The 17,357-nt window shown below is 36.6% G+C and overlaps 2 protein-coding genes across 3 annotated transcripts; both read left to right on the forward strand.

The window, feature by feature from the left end:
• Positions 1 to 500: 500 nt before the first annotated feature.
• LOC120249574 (protein HASTY 1) lies at positions 501 to 10,979 on the forward strand. Of its 2 annotated transcripts, XM_039258127.1 has the most exons (22): positions 501 to 755; positions 1,711 to 1,812; positions 2,060 to 2,203; positions 2,283 to 2,363; positions 2,445 to 2,514; positions 2,623 to 2,693; positions 2,829 to 2,992; positions 3,079 to 3,150; positions 3,237 to 3,474; positions 4,598 to 4,660; positions 4,778 to 5,065; positions 5,859 to 5,972; positions 6,093 to 6,219; positions 6,309 to 6,472; positions 6,583 to 6,681; positions 7,149 to 7,252; positions 7,333 to 7,630; positions 7,762 to 7,994; positions 9,072 to 9,572; positions 9,718 to 10,012; positions 10,135 to 10,318; positions 10,667 to 10,979. In XM_039258127.1, exons 1-22 carry the CDS (start codon positions 639 to 641, stop codon positions 10,744 to 10,746), a joined length of 3,609 nt encoding a protein of 1,202 aa, XP_039114061.1. In that variant the 5' UTR covers positions 501 to 638; the 3' UTR covers positions 10,747 to 10,979. The 2 variants fall into 2 exon arrangements, with proteins under 2 accessions (XP_039114061.1, XP_039114062.1); XM_039258128.1 differs by lacking the exon at positions 501 to 755 and having other exon boundaries at positions 2,127 to 2,203.
• Positions 10,980 to 11,685: 706 nt separating this feature from the next.
• On the forward strand, positions 11,686 to 17,305 carry LOC120249373 (transport inhibitor response 1-like protein Os05g0150500). The gene is made up of 4 exons (XM_039257864.1): positions 11,686 to 11,838; positions 14,041 to 14,498; positions 15,461 to 15,953; positions 16,096 to 17,305. Exons 1-4 carry the CDS (start codon positions 11,686 to 11,688, stop codon positions 16,867 to 16,869), a joined length of 1,878 nt encoding a protein of 625 aa, XP_039113798.1. The 3' UTR covers positions 16,870 to 17,305.
• The last annotated feature ends 52 nt before the right edge of the window (positions 17,306 to 17,357 follow it).

Consider the following 17,357-nt stretch of genomic DNA (forward strand, 5'->3'; position numbering starts at 1 on the left):
TTTTATTTTTAAATTAAAAACGGGTTTTGCCATCTAGGATTTTTTTTTTGGAACAATGGAGCTAAAAGCAATGTTTTATAATCATTATTAAATTTTAAAAAGAACTTTAAATGCAGTAAATCATTTATTTAATAATTATAAATCATTTTAACTATGTTCATTTTTAAAATTCCTTTCCATTTTTATTTTTTCGAATAAAAAACATGATCTTATTAGCCGTTTTTATTTAATAATCATTATAAAATCTTTTTAATGAGATTTATTTTCAAAATTTCTTCCTTTCCAGACAATTTTTCTAAATTTCCAGATAAAAAAAACATTTGTTTTACAATCTGGTCATTTTTTTACAATCATTATTAAATCCCAAAAGGAATTTTAAATGCAATAAATCATTTATTTAATAATTATAAATTTTTTATTATTTTTTAAAAAATTCTTTCCTTTTTTTGAGAGCAAACTTGGCCACCAAGCACCAAAAGAACACTTATATAAACCCTTGAAAGCCTTCTTTTGATTCTCTAATCTCCGATCAAAACCCTTGCATTTCCGATTTCCGATCAAAACCCTAGCTTCATCCAATGCTTGCTCTCTGATATAATCCGCCGGAACCCTAGCATTTGGTTATTTAACGAGTCCCTATGGAGGATAGCAGCGGCAGCAGCGTCGGCAACAACGTTGCCCGCGCCATTGTCGCCGCCTTCGATTGGAGCTCCCCAGCTGACGCCCGGAATGCCGCTGTTGCTTACTTGGATTCCGTAAGCAATCCTTGCTGTTTTTGAAAAGATGTCTTATCTATTGCCATCCATTTGTTTCTCGTTTTCTGGTCATGCAGTGGGTTGAAGATTGCTTATGGGTTTGAGATATCTTGTTTTATTCTTTGATGGAAAGAATAGAATGACTCTGTTGTCTAGGTTTGGTATTTTGTTATCAAAGCAATGAGCTTTTAATCAAGTTTTCTTGACAAGACTGGATGGAGACTGCAGAAGATGCAGGAGAAAGTGTGAAGTGTTATGTAGAAAAACATTGTTAGATGTTAGGTTTTATTTTCTTCTGTACATCCAATCACAGTTGTAAGTCCTCATATTGGAGCAAAATTTGGTTTTGAGAAGCTGGAAAAGTTGCTTAAGGAGGGTGCTGGAGCCTTGTTGGTAGTGTTTACTTGCTTACCTGCTGAATGTGTAGTATATAGTCATCAGGTGCTAAAAGTTTTGAAGTAATAGAGAAATCTGACAGCCTTACATGATTTTAGCAGGGTTGTTGCATTGTGGGCTAATTATTTCCATTTATATGGAATGCAATTTTACTGATATTCAATATATGTTGGACTTATCTTGGATAATATGGAGGGATGTTTTAACTCTTGACTAATATGCTCATTTACTTTGGAAGCACGGTCGATGTTCAGTAGGCTGCTATCAGGCTGCAGTCTTCTAAATAACACAGAGTTGGAGTTCTGTGAGAAATAGATCAAATAGCCCTAGAACATGAAGTCCTTTAAATTGTCGTATGCCTGTTAAGTTGAAGGGTGCTTTTTTGTTTCATAATTTTTATTTTTACAATTATCAGGCTGAAGTCTGTTTTATAACTATCAGCTCACAAAATTGCTTTCTGGAAAGAAATTGAGAGACATTGAGCATTTTTAACAATAAATCATGCATATTAGCTGATTTTGATTCCTGGACTTCAGTATTATTTTCTCATGTTTTGCAGTTTAAAAGCGGAGATATTCGTGTTCTGGCAAGCACGTCTTTTCATTTAGTCAGGAAGGAATGGTCGTCTGAGATACGGCTGCATGGTTTCAAAATGCTGCAGGTTTATATTCATAAATTATCATCTTTTTTTTTTCTCATGTACAAGGTGCCTTATGGATAAATTGTTGGTGTTATAAGATTTTTTGATGGTGAAATACTATCATATATTTGACCATGTTTTGATTCCAACAAATGGGTCTTAGCATATTTTAGCATTTTACTTCATTTTATTTTGTTTTTCAAACTTACATCTGGAGGGCACAATTTAATCAGGGCATCCTGATAATAATGATTTTGCATGATCACAGCATTTGGTTCGGTTCAGGTGGGATGAACTTGTCATTAAAGAACGTACTGAATTTGCTAATGCAACAGTTAACATGATTTTAGAGATGGCAAGCCCTGGTGAGGAATGGGTACTGAAGAGCCAAACTGCTGCTCTTGTGGCTGAGGTAGAGCTTTTGATTGTGGATCATTTTACCTGAGGCAATTGGTTTTGATGTTAATAGATTTTCTTCCCTCTCATGGCAGGTGGTTAGGAGGGAAGGGGTAAGTTTATGGCTTGAACTTCTACCGTCTTTGGTTTCTCTATCAAACAAAGGTCCGATTGAGGTAATTTTCTTAACTTTTTCATATTTGATTATTATTTCTGAATTTTTTGATAAACCCTTAACTTGAATCATTCAAACCCAGGCTGAGCTGGTTGCAATGACGCTGAGATGGCTTCCAGAAGATATTACAGTTCACAATGAAGATTTAGAAGGTTCAAGATGATTCTTCATGTGTTTTACATTAATATGTTCCTATTTTATTATGCTGTTAATGGTCTTGCTTTCTTTCCTTATGGATACTTTCTAAGCTCATGCAACAGGTGATCGACGGAGAGTGTTATTGCGTGGTCTTACTGAGTCTCTAACAGACATTTTGCCTTTGTTGTACTCTGTAAGTGGCTTTTCCTTCCTTGTTGATGTGACTGGTGTTGATGGTTTCGATGTAGTTATGCTTATTTATTATTATTTCTTTCTGCATAAGATTAATCATTGAGGTGAGCTGATTAAATCCATGATCAAATTACAGCTACTTGAAAAGCACTTTGGAGCCGCATTGAGTGAATCTGGAATGAATCATTTTGACATTGCAAAACAGCATGCTGCTACGGTGATAGCTGCTCTAAATGCTATCCATGCATATGCTGAATGGGCTCCTGTGCCCGATCTTGCGAAATGTGGTATTATTCATGGGTATGCTATTATGGCTCATGGTATATATGTTATGATGTTATGTCTGATATTTTTATTCATGACTTAACCAAGCACTTATCCGACAGATGTGGGTTTTTACTGTCTTCTCTTGATTTTCGCCTCCATGCTTGTGAATTCTTTAAGCTTGTTGCACAAAGGTGAGTGATTTTAACTTTTAAGCATTCATGGACGTAACTTTATGACCTTTGTAACTTGTAATCAATCCATTAATTCACCTTTGCAGGAAAAGACCAACTGATGCTGCAACGCCAGATTTTGATTCTGCAATGAAAAACATCTTTCAAATCTTGATCAATATATCAAGGGAATTTTTAAGCAGATTTGGCTCCAGCAGTTCTGTCATTGATGAAAATGACTTTGAGTTTATGGAATGCTTATGTGAGACTATGGTGGCTTTGGGTTCTTCTCACTTGCAATCAATTACTACGGATGGATCTATGATTGGTTTGTTTCTTCAGCAGGTAATCATCCTTCTGGTATCATACATTTGCTTTTATCCATAATTCCAGCATTAGAGTGTGATTATTTTTGAACTTGGTCATCACTTGGATGGGTGTATCTGAGTATAGGGATATGAATGAACACAAGAATGTGAGAGTTTTTTGGTTTGAGTGAAATGGGAATGTGGATTTATATGTTTTTTCATTTTTGTGTTTGGTAAGGAAAGTACGGGGAGGGATAGCATCAAAGAATGAGGAAATAATGTGTCAAGTTTCATCCTTCATAAGGGGATGGGGGCCATCATCCTCATCCATTGTCATCCTACCCTGCAAATTTCTTATTAGCGATTGCCAGATGTGTATCCACCTACATCCCCTTTCATCCTTCTATCCAAGCACATCCTTATCGGATTCATTTAACATCACTACGTCACTTTTTGGTGCTAGAAAAAATACCTATTGCAGAGCATGTCACTTTCCTAGTTCCTTTCTTGATTCCAACATGCATTAATTATTTAAATTTGTACTGAACTTTTAATTAGTTAATTGAGTATTCTGACTTATAAAACTCATCAATGTTCAAGACCTATGGATTTGCTTTTCTAATTACACCTGTTCTCTTTTCTTTTGACTATCATGTGACTTGGTTGACTTCTGTTTTAGAAGGACAGGGTGTTAGCATAATCTGGATGGTTTCTGATAAAATTCCAGGATGAATTTTATTTGATCTCTGAGATCATGTAGAAAATATGTGAAGTTAAAGTACCCTTTTCAGTGAGCATAACGTATGCTTTGAAAACAGATTCTAGGAACAAAGAAGGACTTCTTGGTTTTTTTTAATATATTGATTCTAGTTTGTGGTTGTCTGACTGAATGAGGTGATCAAAGATTTTGGTTCATATGAAAAGCAGACAACTAGGGATGAGCTTCTCCATCAAGTACAATGGTTTGCACAAGAATATCAGGCTGATTATTTTCAATAGATTGCTTTCTGAAGTCAGTATCTTTCAGTGATTATTAGTTGGCCACCTTGGTTCCTCTATTGTTCTACGTACTTTTATCACTACAATTGTCTTGAAGTACCGTGTCTTTAAATAGTATTTCATTTTTTCTTAATACCTGCTACTTCTCCTTGTCCTTTCAGATGCTGGGATATTTTCAACATTTTAAGTTTGCACTCCACTTCCAATCTTTGCTTTTTTGGCTGGTAAGTAAGAAACTTCATTAATATTCTTCGACTGGAATGTTCTTTGCTTTACTGTTGTTGTGGTGCTAATGTGATGAAAATAGCAAGTTTCTTTGATGATGGCTTGATTTCAAACAGGTTCTAATGAGAGAATCAGCACCCAAGGCAAAGGCTGCTGCACAGAATGCTGGGAACAATTCCCCTGTTAGCAATCAAGAATTTGGTTTTGCACAACTTGAAAATGAGAAAAAAGGGGTCTCATCTTATATTGATGATGGCTCTTGTTCTGCTATTTTGGATGTATCTTTCCAGCGGATGCTTAAGAAAAATGTCACATCTGGAACTGTTGCATCTGATGAAACACTTGAGCTGTGGAATGATGAGTTTGATGGGAAGAGTGACTTCAGTCAATATCGTTCTAGACTGGTACTGCTTGTTTTTTATTTTATTACTAGTATGTGATATTAATTCTGTCTTGGTGCACGATATAAATACGCATGCTTTCCCCTTTATGCTTCATTATTTATTTGTTAATATATGACTATCTAATCGTTCACCGGTTTTATGTAATGGACTCATGCCAGTAATTCATGAATTAGTTCTTTGTTGACTTGAGCTGAATGTTTATTTTAATGTAGCATTAGAATTGAGGCTGAGATATATTCATGACTGAATGCTCATGTTATTTGTGTCATTCACAATTCTCTACATTCAGTTATATTTTTAATGTGGAAATTTTTTTCAATAATTATCTCTGTCAATGCAGTTTTTATAGGAAGGGTAAGTAATGCTGAATCATGCAAGCATTTGAAATTTCTACAATGAATCAAAATGAAACTCAAGAATTTATCTTAACGAATTGGTTTTGTTGACCAAAGTCAGAAATTCTATCTGTTACGTCAATGGAGGACTCAGGGCACAATCTTCTTTGACCACATGTCACCTTCCTGATTTCCTGCTAAGATTGATCTTCATGAAATAACAATTTATGTTATATTGATTATCAAAAGGTGAAGGCTTTATTGAAATCAATTGTCTTGGAATGCTAAATTTCAAGAGCTCCTAATAGTTTTGTGAATCTTGAATAAAGGCCAATATAGTTAACAAATATAAGTTAATCTCTGTATTTCGCTATTATCAGGACCTTATTGTTCTGCTTATCTTTGCTTCTTCATGAGAATTATTATTTTTGTGGTGACAAATTCATTTTCGAGTGCAGCTGGATCTTATAAGACTTGTTGCTTCTCAAAAACCTGTAGTTGCAGTCACAAGGGTCTCTCAGAGAATCAATACAGTTGTAGTGAGTCGTGTCCATTCATCAGTGCCAACCCAGGTTTGATTCATTTTGTTTATGGGTTTTAGTATTTTCACCTGTCACCTTCTCCACAATAGGAGTGTTTTTTCCTTGGCTATTAACCTAATGCCATTGTTTTGTTTATTTGTTTATATTCAGGATGTAGCTCTAATGGAAAGCATGCAGCTAGGTCTTGAGACGGTGGTTAGTGCAATTTTTGACAGTTCAGCTGTATTTGTTACATGCTCATCTGAAACTAAATTCCAATTGCAAAGAATTCTAGAAGGTTGATTAATTAATTCTGCGCTACTTTTGCTCTTTGTCAATGCTTTATCCCTAAGTCAGATAAAAATATGTTTGTTATTTCTAATGTAGGTTTGCTTCAGCAACTCCTTTCTGTGAAGTGGACTGAACCAGCACTTGCTGTTGTACTTGCTCGCTATCTGGATTCATTTGGTTCATATTTGAAACATTTCCCAGATGTGGTTGTTGGTGTAGTAAATAAACTATTTGAACTTTTGACATCATTACCATTCCAGGTAGTATCTCCTAGCTTTTAACATTGATGTTGTTGAGGATTTCGATAGTTTGAATTGCCATTGAATTGCTCTGCGCTTCAACTTTTTACATTAAATTAATTTCTCAACAGGATCCTTCAAATACCGCGCGTTTTGCTAGATTACAAATTTGTTCATCGTTCATTAGGATTGCTAAATCTGCTGAAGAAAGCCTTGTACCTCAAATGAAGGTTTTATCATCACCACTTTTTTGGATATTATTATATAATATAGTTACTTCCTTTGCTCCTATATCCTCTTCTTTTCATTCATATTGTTTTGACTTGTCTTCTGTGGTATGCTTGTAAAGAAGAATCAAAATAATGAAGGGACAAGAGCATGTTATTCTAGTAGTTCTGGTGCCACTTAAAGATGTGTTAGTAATAATTAAATAAAATCCTTGGCATTGTGGAACAAGTATGTGCTCAACAGACGTTTATTTTCTTGTTTAATTGCTCCAAGTCTTCAAATCTTAATCCTGCCGTAATAAAATCTTCTTACAGTTAGCAAGGCACAAGTGTCATGAAAGTTATCTGGCATCACTACACAGAACTTGACTTATGCAAAGCATTCTAGTTTACAACTACAATTAACTTCATTTTCTAACAAGTCAGTGTAATGCTCTTTTGCTGTTTGCTATGGTGGATTGATACTGCAGGGTATTGCTGACTCAATGGCCTATCTTGAAGGAGAGGGCCGTCTGCTGCGAAGTGAGCATAATATTCTAGGTGAAGCAGTTCTTATCATGGCCTCTTTTGCTGGGTAATTAATCATTATTTGATTCTTAGTTTTGAATGACTTGATTTTTAATTGTGTTCAAACCTAATTTCATATGAATGTAGGAGTCAGCAACAACAAGAAGTACTAGCTTGGTTACTAGAACCTTTAAGCAAACAATGGATGCTGTTAGATTGGCAAAATGCTTACTTGTCCAATCCATTGGGTCTGACGCAATTATGTACCAACACCCAATTTATGTGGTCAATTTTCCATACTGTAACCTTTTTTGAGAAGGCACTCAAACGGAGTGGAGTTAAGAAGTCCAGCTTGCATCTGCAAAATAGCCCAACAAACAATAATTCAACTCATTCTCATCCTTTGTCTTCCCATTTAACATGGATGCTGCCTCCTCTCTTTAGGGTGAGTTTAGACTCAGTAGTAAATGTATCAAAGTGCACTGTCTTGTGATTGCAGTTCCAGGTTAGTTACATCATCTGTTACCATCTCTAGATTTAAGTAATAAAATGCAGTATGCCTTTGTTCATCTGCAGTTACTTCGATCTATACATTCTCTCTGGTCTCAGCCAATAGACCAAGCTTTAGCAGGCGAAATAAGAGCTGCAAAGGGTATGAGCCATGTGGAACAAGCAAGTCTTTTGGGAGAAGGCAATTTTAAACAGCTGAAAGATCAACCAGGATTTGTTGATGGGATTGAATCAACCAATGAAGTTGAGACAAAAGAAAATAACATACGAAACTGGTTAAAGGGTATCCGGGACAGTGGGTAAGCATATCTGAGACTTATTGTCCTTAATCAATATAGGAATAGTAGTTCATATCTCTAATTTTCTTTCTGATTATTTTGACTTATATTGATGCTTATGCTCAGTGAATTGGCTTACTTCATCCATTAGGCAATATATTTGGTTGATGGTGTATGATGAGAATCAGGAAATAGTGAAAGCATGGGCTACATCATTTGTCACCAGTTCATATATTTTCATGCTGACTGCAGAGTCAAACTAACTGAATGAATTTTGCTGTATGCAAAATCGATATCTAAAATAGTAAGCTAGAATCTAACACTGACATGATTAGTACTCTTAATAATTGTAGTTGGCCATTTGTCAGTTTACCCTCCACAATATAATGGGTATGCATTGAGGAAGAAGATAAATAAAGGAGACATTGATTATGCATGCATACACTTAATTGCGACAAGCAAATAGAACCTCCCTACAGGAGGCTATAGGTTCTATACCCTATTTTTGTTATGCGAAGGGAACTCTCCACTCAGACATCACCGTAATATCTGTCCATGATACATGTACTGTCATCCTTCATAAAAGAAAGCACTTTTCGTAAAGGATCCTTTTACAGAATAGACACTTGGTAATGGAGTGCCACCACATGGAATGCACCACTGGATCATCTCTTGACAGATGGTGCCACACAACATTTGCATCTAGAATATCTCTTAAGGTCCTTCTCCAACATCTATTGCTTACGATCACCTAATTACAATATTCATCTTCACTTTTACACACTACCCTGTCATTCTGCTACCCCTTTTTTTACAGAGCTAATGATTGTCTAATCTTGTGAGTTGAAAAATATCATCTAAATGTGACCTTAAATATGAGATTTGATTATCGATTGACTCTAACAATACAAACATAAAAGGGTCTCAACTTCGAAGCTTCCTATATAAAAGTCTTAGAAGATATTCTAAATGTCTTTTATCAGTATGAAGATTACTTTGCCTTCTTTAATTTGCTTATTCCTTTTTACCCTCACATCTTCTTATAAATTATAACTATTTATATGATGATCATATTATGGTTTCTTTGACATGATGCAGGTATAATGTGATAGGCCTGGCAACAACGATTGGTGATGCATTTTTCCGTTGCATTGATAGCCCTTCGGTCACATTAGCTCTTATGGAAAATATCCAGTCCATGGAGTTTAGACATATTCGCCAACTTATTCACTCAGTTCTTATTCCTCTGGTCAAGTCCTGCCCTGTGGATTTATGGAGCTCATGGCTAGAAAACCTCTTGCAGCCATTGTTTCTCCATTGCCATCAAGTTCTCACTTGCTCTTGGTCTGGTCTTATACATGAGAGCAGAGCCAAGATCCCTGATAGTTTTGGTAATCTCTCTGGTCTTGAGCTGAAGGTGGAGGTGATGGAAGAAAAGTTGCTTCGTGATTTGACTAGGGAAGTATGCTTTCTTCTCTCAGTTTTAGCTTCACCTGGTCTCAATAGTGCCCTTCCCTCTCTGGAACAACTTGGAAATGCCAATCGGATGGAAGCGTCTCTCGGTGACTTGGATTCGTTTGCCTCAAACTCTATGATTGGGTAAAGTTAGCTGTTTCAATTGCCCAGAATTTTCTCTGAACTATAAAATTTGTGTAGGAATTGGAAGCCTCAGCATTTTTTATGAATAAATTGTAACACTAGGGAGTTGTATCTTCACTGATTCAGCATATTGATTCTCTTCCAGCTTTGTTATGAAGCATAAAAGTCTTGCAGTTCCTGCATTAAGGATATGCATTGAAGCATTTGCTTGGACAGATGGGGAAGCCATGGCTAAAGTCACATACTTTTGTGGAGCTCTAATTCTTCTTGCTGTTTCATCAAATGATGTGGAACTCAGGGAGTTTGTTGCTAAAGATTTGTTCTGTGCAATCATTCAAGGTCTGGCTCTGGAGTCAAATGCTATTATTAGTACAGATCTTGTTGGTCTTTGCCGTGAAATATTCGTCTATCTGTCAGACCGGGATGCTGCTCCAAGACAGGTCGGTTAAAACGCTTTACTCTTTGACTTGAGCTTATAACTTGTGTGTAGTTAGTATCAATCTACATCCACAAGAGGACCATGACGAGTGCTAAGTGGTTTCAGATTTTGTTTTATCCACAGGTTCTATTGTCTCTTCCGTGCATTACTCGTGATGATTTGGTTGCTTTTGAGGATGCCCTAACAAAAACATCTAGCCCTAAGGAACAGAAACAGCATATGAGAAGCTTGCTTATGTTGGCAACTGGGAACAAGTTGAAAGCTCTGGCTGCTCAAAAACCCACAAACACTATAACCAATGTAACAGGTCAGCATCATGCTTTGCTATTCTATTCTATTATTATTAGTCTCTAGTATGTTCATAAGTTCACTCATTCAATGATAGTTTGGCCCATTATTCCTAGTACAGATATCTAATCAGCGGTCTACCTCCAAAGTAAAAAAGCAGCATCAAAGTACTATTAAGAATTTCACTAAACCTTATGTTTGGATTGATCATTGATTAGAAGATAGTGCCTTTGATACAAATTTCATCATTTTCCTTTCCCTTGACAGTATAAGTTTGACACTGAAAACAATATGTTTTAGTTTGATTAATGTGCATATATATATATTTATATATATATATCTAATGCACTTGCCTGTTGTTCCTCAGCGAGAAATCGAACTTCAGCCAGAACTCCTGCTCAAGGCATACAAGACGATGGTGTGATCGGATTGGCTGCTATAACTTAAACAACATGGTTCGATCACAATGCGTGTACATAGACATGAATACAAATTCAAGAGAACCTAGAACTTTGCTGCAGGTCCATTTGTACCAGACTCAGCAATCACCGGGAATCATCGTTACCATAGCTTAACATTCATGCAACTTATAATTCCACATAGAAACTTCAAACTTGGATAATTAGCACCCTTTGACAGTTCTTGCATAATCTATAATGTTATGTTTATAACTTTATATTGAAAAAAGATACAAAGTGAAGAATGCATACAAGCTTACAAAGCTGAAAACTTTGTTGCAGGTCATCACCATGGCAATCCAAAACACTTGATTCCTAGTTATCTCATCTATGTGTAAAATTTATATATATCAACAGTGACTGAGTCTGGTTCCTGGTCCCAGTTCCAGTCTCCAATTAATGAACATCATGGAAGTGGGCCCCTTACAAACCGGTCAAAAGATCAGCAAACGTGTCCCTCATCATGCCTCTATTCTTTCCTTATATTTCTCTGGCTCCATTTTTTTTTAAATTTTTATTCTTTATATCCCTGAGCCTCCTCAAAGTAATAAATAAAACTAATTTATTATTATTATTATTATTATTATCCTAGGATAAGTAAAATGATTTAATTTTTACTTTCATTTATAATGCATACATCTATTTGAAAAAAAGAAGGAAAAAGTTTTATTATTATATGTTGAAGATGAGTGTGAAGCTTTTATAAAGGAGAAGGAGAAGGGAAAAAGGTAACTGAGTTGGTGACGTCAGGAAGACTGTCCGGGAATCCCGACCGTCAAATAATTCGGTCAATCGGATCGGACAGTGGAATGTAACATCATAACTTCGTACGCACCACGTGGCATGTTTTGACTCGTCCGCTTTCGTTACATTATGACGGCAAACCCAAGGCTCACCGGGCGGTGACGTGACCTTTAGGGATCGGTAGATGCAGCCCGAGGTTCGCCGTTCGCCGTTGGATAACAGCGCCCGATTGATTGATCGGACGGCTCCGCGCTTGTCCCATCGATCGCGGTGCGTTGTCGGTGTCTCATTCCCCGGTCCGTCCGTCCCGCCCTGGATTTTGTGTGCTGCCCTCCCTGTGACTTCTTATCACACACACGCTCACACTTCCAATTCAAACTTCAAACCCTAAAACCCACACATATATATATATATATATAAATTATTAATTATTAAAGTTTTGTATGAATCTCATCTTAGTATACTAAAGCCACTTAGTTTAATTAATTAGTGAAGTGATTAGTAACGCCAAAATAAAATGTCTCATATGTCATGCGGAGCAGTGGTGGTTCGAATCAGGAATTAACTCACTGGTGATATCACAGCCAACTCACGCGTCATAAAGACATACACTTGTCGCTTTTTTTTTAAAAAAAAATTCTCATCTTAGTTTTTTTTTTCTAAATTACAATATATGTATTTGACACATTTCAAATGGATGTTAAAAATAAATAAAAAACTTAATTAAAACTTATTGATATGGGGAAGAAAGAGATGATATTATATAATTATTTAAAAAAAATTAAAAAATTTTAAAAATATATATCTGTGAATATGACTGCTTAATTTTCATTAACACATAGAACCAACCAATAATTTTACTAAAAAAAAAGATCCCTAATATTCAGTTAATTTTAAAAATTTATGTACTTTTTTTAAAAAAATTTAGTGTTCCGTCCTTTCTTTTTGTCGTGTATGGTTGTGGTGCTCTTCATTTATGGCAATATTCCACCTTTTTTTCTTGCATATTTTAAATTTTATAATTTTCTTTTAATTATTATAGAAATCAAATCAACTGTTTTTAGAAATAAATTCAAATTAATAAACTTCAAACCAAATCCAATGACCACACTATTAGACCTCCACCGTCCCACACCAAAATTAATGCTCAAAATTTTTTCCTAATTTATATAACCCAAAATGAATTTTCATAAATTTGTTGTCTTCTCATTAAAAATATCCTTGATTTTTTTTTGTACTGATTAATTAATTTATTTATTTATTTATATATTAAAAAAAAAAATTGTGAAAATGAAGGGCACTCATCTGCACCAAGCTACATCCAATGTATTCATTGGTTGGGACCATAGTTTACAAAAACAAAAAGGAGTGGACTATTTAGCAGTGAATTAGACCTCCAAAAAATAATAATAATAATAATAATAATAATAATTATTATTATTATTAAAAAATTCCACATTTGAAGGTTGTTTTCGGATAATGACTAGTCTCACTACTAATTGTCTTTGCTTCACTTCAAATAATGATATTTTGTTACGTAGCTTCCTCTTTCAACTTCCATTCAAATTAATGCTGTTAATCATCCACAAACTAAAGTTTTCTTGGTTATAATTTTGTGACGTCACATGTTTTTATTCTTTTCTTCCAAATTATTCCTTTAATTCATCATCAAGTAAAAATAGATTTTTTTTAAGGGGTTTAAAGAGAATTAACTTAAGCGTACCATACTAAATAGATAACTATAACACCTCTCCCCTCATATTGATGCCCATGACATTTGGTCATTGTCTCTGGATAAATTTTTTCAAAATAATTTTATTTTTATGTCTCAAATAAATTATTTATCACCATAACTAATTTAAATATTAAATATTAAATATAATTTTTTTAATCGATTTAAATATATTATAGTCTACAAGTCTACAACTACATTTCATATTCTTCATAAAACTATCGAGGTGAAAATTTACTATGGAAAGGAAAATACTTTTATATTGTTTTGTATCTTTATCATTTTTTCAATTTTAAAACATAATAATCACACTTTTACTAAGCAGTCTGTTTTTTCTGCACCTATATTACTATTCTAAATTTTTTTAATAATAAAATTATATTTTATTAATTTTATTATAAAATAAAAAATATATATTCTATTGGTATACAGGAATAAATCAGAATTAATTACAAATTAAAGAAATTTAAAGTATAGTGTTTTTTTTATTATAACAAAAAAAAACCCTGAAAAGTGAAAAAATATACTGGCCCATCTTCCCGTTTCTCCTTCACGTTTCCCGTTTCCGAGTTAGGATCCGGATAAGGACGACGAGCCGACCATTCCAATGGTCCAGATCTCTTCAATTATCCACGTGGCAATTGATCCATCACTCACCTCGAGATCTAAATCCCACCTTCTTCCTCTCAGTCCCTCCCCTCTCTCTCTCTCTCTCTCGCAGTCTCGCAAATCTTAGCTTTTCTGGTTCTCCTCCGCCGCAGCGCAGCCGAAGGCTACGCGGTGCGGTGGCCGGAGCGATGCCCGTAGGGTTGGTGGCCATCCCTCCCGGATGAAGTATGGGAGCATGTCTTCTCGTTCGTGGAGTCGGATAGCGATCGGAACTCGATCTCATTGGTGTGTCGTGGTTGGCACCGCCTCGAGCGGCTCACTCGCCGCCGGCTCTTTGTGGGAAACTGCTATTCCGTGGCCCCATCTGCGGCGGCGAGGCGGTTTACGGCGCTGAGAGCCGTGGCGGTGAAGGGAAAGCCTCATTTTGCTGATTTTAACCTCGTGCCGGCTGGATGGGGCGCTGGAGCTGGTGCGTGGGTGGCGGCGTTAGCTGCGGCGTGCCCGCAGCTTGAGGAGATCAGGTTCAAGCGGATGGTTGTCTCGGATGAGTGCTTGAATGTGATCTCGAGATCGTTTAAGAATTTTAGGGCTTTGCTTCTAGCTTCGTGCGAGGGTTTCGGCGGCGATGGGCTATCCGCCATTGCTGCTAATTGCCGGTTTGGATCTCGTTCTCTGATTTCCTTGTTCTTTGGTTTTGGTTCTTAATTCTGAAATTTTGTTATTCTTTTTATGATTAAAAATGTTATTTTGTTCGGGAAAAAGAAATTCACTGCAGGAAAGTTCGCTTTTTTGGCTATTAAAAAAGTATGAGTTTTTTCCTGGTGTTTATTATTGGTGTTAATGATGGCTAATGGGTTTTTTTTTTTCAAAGAGAAAATGACGGCTTTTCAAGATTCTTGTGTGTGTAGGTTTGGTTGTGTTGATGTTGAAACCTTATATTTCTTATCGGTGAGTGATGGATTACTTTTGTGGTGGCCGCTGAAATTGTAGATCTTTAAGGAGTTCCTGTGAATCAGTCGATATACTCTCTTTGGTTAAATGAATTTTCGTTTGACGAATGAAGATGGTAAAACATGTCTCCCAAAGCTCAAAACTGGTTTTATAATGACTTGAGGAACTTAATTGTATATGATCTCAATAAAAAAACCAAGATGTCAGATAAACATGATTTTGGGAGCTCCTGTGATGAAATATTACTGTTGTTGGTGGTTTTGGGTGTTGGTCTTTGATTAGGTGTAGTTTTCAGTGGATTTTTTGAAGTTGAGTAATACCTGATCTTGCTCAAATGAAATATCACTCTAGTCAGTTGTGGAAGTATGGTTGGTTGGTTGGTTTCTGAGTAGATATTGATTTCGGCGGTGTTAGGGAAGTAGATAGCAGCAATAGCTTCTTTTCTTAAGCAAAGACTTTCCAATTATTAGCCCCGGTTAGGCGTTCTTTGCACACTGAGTGCTGCCTGCAAAAGGACTGGCTTGGGTGAGGTTTCAGCTAAATATTCTAACTTGATAACTTCTCACTGTTCTTTTGCGAGAATGATAAGTGTTTGTTTAGTATATACATTGTTTTGGAGTTATTTCTGTTCTGGTTCTCTAAGTAATAAGCTGATATTTCTGTGCAGACATTTGAGAGTGCTAGATTTGCAGGAGAATGAAGTGGATGACAGGTGTGGAAACTGGATGAGCCACTTTCCAGAGTCTTTCACCTCTCTTGTGTCTCTCAATTTTGCATGTCTGGAAGGGGAGGTGAAACTCTCTGTTCTCGAACGCTTAGTAAGCAGATGTACCAACCTTAAGACCCTAAGGCTAAACCAAACTGTGCCTTTGGAAAGGCTTGCTAGCATCCTTCACCGGGCCCCTCAACTCGTTGACCTTGGCACTGGCAAGTTCTCTTCAGACTATCGGCCAGAGCTCTACGCCAAGGTTGAATCAGCTTTTGCTGGGTGTAAGCAGCTGAAGAGCTTGTCTGGTGTCTGGGATTCTAGTCCTCCCTTCCTCCCTGCTGTCTATCCGGTGTGTGAAAACCTTACATCATTGAATTTGAGCTATGCCACCGTTCAAAGCCCTGATCTAATTGATCTTATAAGCCATTGCAGGAATATTCAACGACTTTGGGTATGCTATTATACTTCCATACTTTCATATTATTTTATTTTCAAGACATGCTATGCAATAGATTTTTTTCTCGCATTGCTGATATTTCCCAATTGGGAAGTATTTCATCCAATACTCATCAGAACAAGACCTGTATTGTTAGGTAATGGACTACATTGAGGACTCGGGCCTAAATGCTGTTGCAGCATCTTGCAAGCACCTTCAAGAATTGCGTGTTTTCCCATCAGATCCATTTGGCATGGCAGCACCAGTTACTCTAACAGAGCATGGCCTTGTCGCTGTCTCTGCCGGTTGCCCGATGCTACATTCTGTTCTTTACTTCTGCAGACAGATGACAAATTCTGCACTAATCGAGGTTGCTCGGAATCGCCCCAACCTCACACGCTTCCGCCTATGCATCATTGAGCCTCGAACTCCAGATTACGTCACCCTGCAGCCCCTTGATGCAGGTTTCAGTGCCATAGTTGAATCTTGCAAAGACCTTCGGCGTCTCTCAGTCTCAGGCCTCCTTACTGACCAGGTCTTCAAATCCATCGGTGAGAAAGCCCATCGTCTGGAGATGCTTTCAGTGGCATTTGCTGGGGACAGTGATGCTGCTCTCCACTATATTCTATCTGGGTGCAGTAGTCTGCGGAAACTGGAGATCAGGGACTGCCCTTTCGGAGACAAACCTTTGTTAGTAAATGCAGCAAAGTTGGACACAATGCGATCCCTTTGGATGTCATCTTGCTCTGTGAGCTTAGGAGCCTGCAAGACACTAGCGAAGAAGATGCCGAATCTTAATGTGGAGGTGATCAATGAGCGAACGGGGATGTGCGAGGTGTTGCCCAACAGCGGCTCAGTCGACAAGATTTACATTTACCGAACAGTGGCTGGCCCCAGATCGGATATGCCACCATTTGTTCAGATAGTCTAGGATGCCATTGCCACTGGCTTTGTTAAGGTACCACTTGCATAATATTTTAGTTGGACTCTTATATCATTGTCTTCAATGATTATGCATGCAGATGATTTGCTGATGCTATCTTGATTAGTTTATTAATAGAGATGCAGCATGGTGTTTGAGAGCTGAATGAATGCATTGTTGTGGTCCTTAAGCACAGAGAGAGAGAGAGAGAGAGAGAGAGAGAGAGCAGTGTTAATAAATGAAATTGATGGGATGTAATCTTATATATGGACTTTCAGTGAGGACTCTGGAGCACAGATTGATACTTTGTTTGTACATTGAGAATCCTTTTTTTTTAATTATTTTTTTCCTGTACTTAGGCTGAATTTACATCTTTTGTACTTCATGCTTTTGAAAACATTAAATGTTCTTAATTGAACCTCTGTTTAAGGCTCTTTAAAGCTTCTCTGGTTTGTTACCATCTTGCTATTGCTATCTGTATGCCATCATGTTTGTTT

The sequence above is a fragment of the Dioscorea cayenensis genome, chromosome 19 (genome assembly GCF_009730915.1).
Source record: "Dioscorea cayenensis subsp. rotundata cultivar TDr96_F1 chromosome 19, TDr96_F1_v2_PseudoChromosome.rev07_lg8_w22 25.fasta, whole genome shotgun sequence".
NCBI lineage: Eukaryota > Viridiplantae > Streptophyta > Magnoliopsida > Dioscoreales > Dioscoreaceae > Dioscorea > Dioscorea cayenensis.